The sequence below is a fragment of the Cotesia typhae genome, unplaced genomic scaffold, assembly GCF_013202065.1.
Source record: "Cotesia typhae breed Kobodo isofemale line unplaced genomic scaffold, CoteBio_Ctyphae contig_56, whole genome shotgun sequence".
Taxonomy (NCBI): Eukaryota; Metazoa; Arthropoda; class Insecta; order Hymenoptera; family Braconidae; genus Cotesia; species Cotesia typhae.
In genome coordinates, this window is record NW_027423760.1 from 1,190,619 (window position 1) to 1,197,036 (window position 6,418).

The window sequence follows — 6,418 nt, forward strand, 5'->3', positions numbered from 1 at the left end:
TGACAGAATTCTTCAATTTTTCTTATCAAGGCATTGGTTACGTGATTTCTATACCAGTCAGCAATATCTGTAGATACTAATATTTCACGATTTTGTGTTACGAATGATATTACTTCTTCTTGGTTGGTGGTAGGAATCTCAAATTTGTCATAAAATTCAACATAAACTTTTAAACTGTTCACTTTGTTTAACATCTCTTGAACTTTTGCACAAACAAGATTATCAGAAAAAGTCAAAAATTCCCCCACATTTTTGTGAGTACGGTTGATTACCGCATCAGTCTTAATGTTATTTGAAAAGGCATTTCCAAGATCTTGCCATTTAATAGAATTATTTTGTTGATTTAAATCCCCACCCGCAACTTGACCACTCAATAGCAAAAACTGCTCACCAAACCAATGTAGAAGAGTAATCTGTGTTGTAACACTGCGTTTTACATGCACACTTGTTTGAGGATCTAATAAAATAGTATTAAAGTAGTTAATAGTATCCTGACAAACATTAAAACACCGATCACATTGTTCACCACTCACTGGGTTCGATTTTAAATCATTATAAGATTGGGACACTGTATCCACCAGGCTGTGGATAGCTTCTATTATTTGTTGAGACATATTTGCAAAAAAATAATTTGCAAAAACAACTTAATGCTAGTATAAATCACTAACAATTGTTAATAATTTGCAAAAAAAAAAATTTGCAATAAATTTGCAAAAAAAAAATTTAATGCTTGTATAAATCACTAATAATTGTTAAATCAAACTTTTTAAATCATATGATATATGCTAGGTGTGAGATTCAAACTTTTCAGACTGAGATACGCAAAGTGTGAGATTCAAACTTCTTCTGTAAGTCAAGGAAGTAATCTTAGAATATTTATATAAAAAATTATGCGTTTATGATATACATATACATTCATACATGTATGCATGTATGAGTAAAATAATAGTAAGACCACCTATGATTAATAAGAAACGTTACAGTACACGTGATGACAGATTTACAATACCGAAAATTTTTCTTATGCTCCAAGTATCGAGTGTCGATGATCTAATATGACCGTTGGTATCGCATAAACATTTTAAAATAAACAGATGTTGAAATATAAGAATTTCTACGATTGATAAAATAATTTATTTAATTAAACCGAGATATGCAGTTCTAAGAATGCTAATAAAATTTTGTTGTGGGAAAAAATCATTTAACAATAACACTGTGGCTTAAAAAATAACCGTTGGTTAGCTATTTATTAAAAACTATTAAAAAACCATGATTATTGTAAATTCAATTTTAAGTAATTAAAAAATTAATCTTATTTTTTTTTGTAATAATAATAATAGGGATGAAATAAAAAATTTGTTATCACAAAAATATGCCAAGTAGTGCTTTCTATAGTCGGAGTGATTTCTAAAAAAATTTTTTATGATAAAAAAACATAAAGTTTGTTCAGAAATTTCATTTCTAGTTAAATGATTTGTTTTTAAAAAAAAAATATTTTCAAGCTTATATGTGTGTATAGAACTATAATACATAAGGTTCACTGTTTTACGTCTGACCGATAGTAAAAATTTTCCATCTCACTCGAGTTTCTCTGTAATATAGACATGTGTTGAAAAAACTTAAATTTAATAGATCACATTTTCATTCTACTAAAGACGTTTTAACGGAGCAGTTGTGAGTTTTTTTGTGAGTTTTTGTGAATTTTTTTGAGTGATAACGTTAAAATACACTGAAGAAAAAAATGTATTTAACAATAATCGCAATAATTGAAATACTCAAAGAAGATTTAATTCGTGAATTGAGAGTTCGGAATGAAATAAAAAATATCTAAAAAAAGGTGGTGTTTGGCAAGACCAATCACTATGTTTAAAAAATTTATTTGAACTATATAAGAACCATAATAATGCTAATGGGGAATTAGCATGTAATTCCCCATTCAATTGTTGAGGACAGAGTTCCAATAATATGGAATCGTCTTACATACAGACAGAAACAGTATGTAAATTTCATGTTAAATTATTCTCCAATCCCCATCAAGTTATTCGATGGGATGGATTTTGGAACTTGGAGAAGATGCACTCAAATGCAGCGTATATGGCAGCGAACAACATACGAATACCTACTCGGATATAATGAAGATGGTGAAGATGAGTTCGATGTTGAAGACTGCTTCCACATCCGAGATATGTTCGAGTACAACAAAGAACATGTAAGTATTTTCTAAATTTTAATAAATAATAATAATAAATATAAAAAATTGACGAGCTAATTTTTTGTTTACAGTATGACATGGATTGTGCATACAGCTTTCACATCCAGGAGATGTTCAAGGATAATGAAGCATTTGTAAGTATTTTTTTTTTAATTTAAAAAATACAAATAATATTAATAAAATATAAAATTCTTTTTGTTTACCGTAATCATCATCGTCATCATCATCATCATTATCATGAACATTATTTACAAATTTACGTTTTTTTTTTGTATTTTTGTATTATTTTAGACTTTTCATGGATCTCTCTTTCAAGCAAATAATATCATTACACGGTTGGAGATCAACCACAACACGTTAACATGGAAATTTCGAGTAGTTAATATTGAATTATCTAATACTCATTATTTCTGTTTTAATGATCAACTAGCAGGAGATTGTAAAGGTCCATTGCTATTGAAGAAGGAAATAATTCATTCATTTAGTAAGTTAATTAATATTATAATTACTATTATAAAAATGTAATTACTATTATAAATATAATTTTTTATAGGTTCTTGTTTGATTATGTTTCTGAAATACAGCGTGCTTTGGCCGAGGAGATGGGTTGAGAATTATTCAATTTCTGATCTGTCTTTTCACATCAAGCTACAACTAGAGGACGTTGTGATGCATGGTGAAGATATTAATGGATGCAGCGTTAGTGTGGGTGATGATCAAGCCACCCTGTCCATCGCCGATGAAAGATTGCATTGGTCATTTGAACTGATCAATGCTATACACCCTGAGCCTCTAATCATGGTTAATGGTAGGCACTTATCGACGATTCAAGAAGCATTGTATACACAATGGTGGGCTTTTAATGTTTATATACCACACAGGCAAGAGGAAGAAGAAGAAGAAGAAGAAGAGGAAGAAGAGGAAGATGATCTAGAAGATCAGAATTTAGAGTGTTTATATGAAATGCTTGATGATTCTTCTATTGACTTATCGGATGCAGAAACTGTTATTTTAAGTGATCTAGACGCTTTAAGTGATTGTGATTAAAAAAAAAGATATTGATTTTTTAAAAATTTTATTAATAAAATTAAACATCCTTATAAATCACTTTTATTAATGCAGCTGTTATGGGTGGTGTCAAATCCCAACCATTTAACATAATATTTACTTCCTTTCTTTTTTACAATTTTTTCAACTAGGTATACATCAGGGTATTTTGTTTTGCTGAGTTCTTCACGGTAGAATGCTCCTTCAATTGGCTGATCCTGGTAATCTACAAGTTTGTACGTCGGTGGATTCGTATTCTGCACCTTGTCTATTGTAAATATTTCAGTTGTCCAGTTTGCTGTGTAGCCTTTTTCGAACAAATTTTTATACTTGCTTATTCTTACTTTATCTCCAACTTTAAATTTATTTTTTTTAAGTAATTTTTTTCTCAGCGTAGTAAGAGGTTGGTAAATACTCTTCTTCAAGGCTTGTTCATTATCAACAGTTACATCTGCTGGTTTCATTTTTATTGTTCTATGTTTAGTGTTGTTGTAAGTATTCACTAAATCATCAATCATGTTCATCCACTTATAAGTACCACGAGCAGTGAATTTTCGCCACATATTAGTTTTAAGTGTTCTGTTAAATCTTTCACATATAGATGCTTTCAAATTACTAAATGTTGAGTACATATTAATTTTATACTTTTTTATAACATTACGGAATTCTTGATTATAAAATTCTTTGCCTTGATCAACATGCAGATTTTTTGGAATTCTTCCGTGTTTTAATATAGAATCCATTGCTTTGGTTACATCATTAGCACTTTTATTTTTTATAGGTACAGCCCAAGCGTACTTGGAAAATATATCAATCACTGTTAGTAAATATTTATAATTATTATTTACTTTTGAATAAGGAATCATTTTAACTAAATCAGCTTGCCAAGTCTCATCAAGTCCTCGAATATCAACATGACGACGTTGATAATTTTTACGAGCTGGTCTGTGAAGTTCATATGCTATTACCGATTTTTTATCTTCCATTTTTTTTTCCTAATTCTTCTTGTTTCGGTTTCTTTCTTTTTAATTCTTGATTTTCTTTTTTCAACAAATCAAGAGAAGTCCTCAATGATACAACTTCTCAATGTAAATGGGAAATAATTTCTGATTGATCTTCTCTTATAGTCCTCTCTAATAAAGATAATTCTTTATTTATAAAATCACGCATAAATTTCAATGTTATCGCGTCATTATCTTTCACTGGTTCTCCAACTTCACATAATCTTTTGTTTTCTAAATCATATTGCCTATCAGAATTTATTTTAAATCCTCTTCCTGGAGTTCCTGGAGGCCCACTAACAACTGCTACAGCTTTCAAAGAACGTCCAAATATATCAATACTCATTTTTTTATCGTTCAGTTCACTTCAACAGTTCACAAAATAATGGTGAAATTTCTGAAATATTACTTCTAATATATAATTTCAGCCTCTCTTAATTCTTCAATAATCGAAATAATTTCATTAGTATGACTGGTATTACCAGCTGATTGAGAGGCCATTAATAGGCGTAATCTTTCAACCAGTTCATTAGGATCATCCCAGTATACATAATCCATATTTCTATTTTTCTTCTTGACTATCATGTGGCTAGGTAAGCCTCCACCTTTCGAAAAATTTGCATGTCTTTTGCTAGGAATTCGACAACATAATTTTTGAACTTGGGTGATGGATCATTGAAAATACTTGTATTTGGCTTGTAATTTTTCCAATACATATTTGTTCTTTCAACAATATCTAAGTAGTATTTCTTATCATTCTGTGTTACAAGTGAATCTTGAGGAGCTTTTTTGAATAATAATTCCAATAAACCATGAGTCGTAGGATAAACTTTGTCTTGAACATTAATTTCATCATTGTTGAAATAAATACTTGAATTTCCAATGTACATTGCTTTATTTTTTTTTCGAACACCATACCTAAAATCATTCTCTTTATGATTTCGATTTAATTTTTGTATATAAGTTTTTAATAAACAATCCGTTTTGATAGGACTACTTGAAGCTAGTGGTTCTATAGATCGATACTGTCTGCTGCGATTAATGAAACTTTCATCTTCAGAGATCAGACTACCAAAGTCATCTGGTTGTTGTTGTTGTTGTTGTTGTTGTTGTAGTTGTTGGTCTAAGTTTTCATTTTTTGTTTCTTCTTTTATCTCTTTTTTTATGTCTTCTTGTTTAATTTTTCACTCGGATGATTCAATAAGAGTTTTCAATGGTGTGACTATTGGTTTGAACATTTCATCCATGGCTTTTTCAGCTGTATCCTTTCCTAACTTTAAGAGTTTATGTTTGCGTCGGATTGCATCACTTGCCCGGGAGATTTGATGTAAAACATCTTTTTGTTTTAAAATATCCTCCGACTTCATGTTGATTTAACAAACTACTTAACATGTATGATTATTATTTATCCGATACAGGTTAATTTATACTAATAAAACAGTCAAAACCCTTACGATACCTTCCATCATTCAATTCACTGGCTTTGTCAATTACTACAAAGCCATATTTATTATTATTCCAGCACGCTGAGCATAAGTCCTTGAAAGTATTGTATTGCATGTCAGTATTTACATGATCATCGTAAATGTGTTTTAAATTCATTTCATCTTGTCGAAATATAACTAAAAAATTAATATTGTCACGAATCAGATGTTTGGGAATGCGTGTATATGTTTGACAGAGATGAAAACTATCGACATTTTTATGTCTACCCATACAGAAATAGGCTTTTATATGATCCTGTTTTTCACATGCAACATCATCAAATATCATTAATGAGTTGGGTTTAGCATCTTCAGGCTTTATGACATCTCCATGCTCATTGAAAGGAAAAAATCCAATGTCTTTTATAGGTTTTAAAAGTGACTCTAAAAACTTATATTTTGGCTGTTCGAGGGATTTTGAGTAGAGGTAAATATTATCAAATCTCAATCCATTCGGATGTATAATGATGGATAACACAGCATTAGTCTTTCCACAGTTTGATGGACCACAAAATACAGCACGTACACTGTTGGGTAACAGAGAACCGTGTCTTTTAACTTTTTTCAATCCAGTACCTTGAACTATTTGATCAAAATTGGTCACTGGTAATTTAGTTGGTTGATGTTGGAACTTCATGTTTACAACTCGCAGCAGTATCGTCAACTCTTTAATT

The 6,418-nt window shown here is 30.1% G+C and overlaps 1 protein-coding gene across 1 annotated transcript; it reads left to right on the forward strand.

Moving 5' to 3' along the window:
- Window positions 1-1,425: 1,425 nt before the first annotated feature.
- Window positions 1,426-3,267, forward strand: LOC141532075 (uncharacterized). The gene is made up of 4 exons (XM_074250254.1): window positions 1,426-2,209; window positions 2,284-2,346; window positions 2,504-2,696; window positions 2,766-3,267. Exons 1-4 carry the CDS (start codon window positions 2,009-2,011, stop codon window positions 3,257-3,259), a joined length of 951 nt encoding a protein of 316 aa, XP_074106355.1. The 5' UTR covers window positions 1,426-2,008; the 3' UTR covers window positions 3,260-3,267.
- The last annotated feature ends 3,151 nt before the right edge of the window (window positions 3,268-6,418 follow it).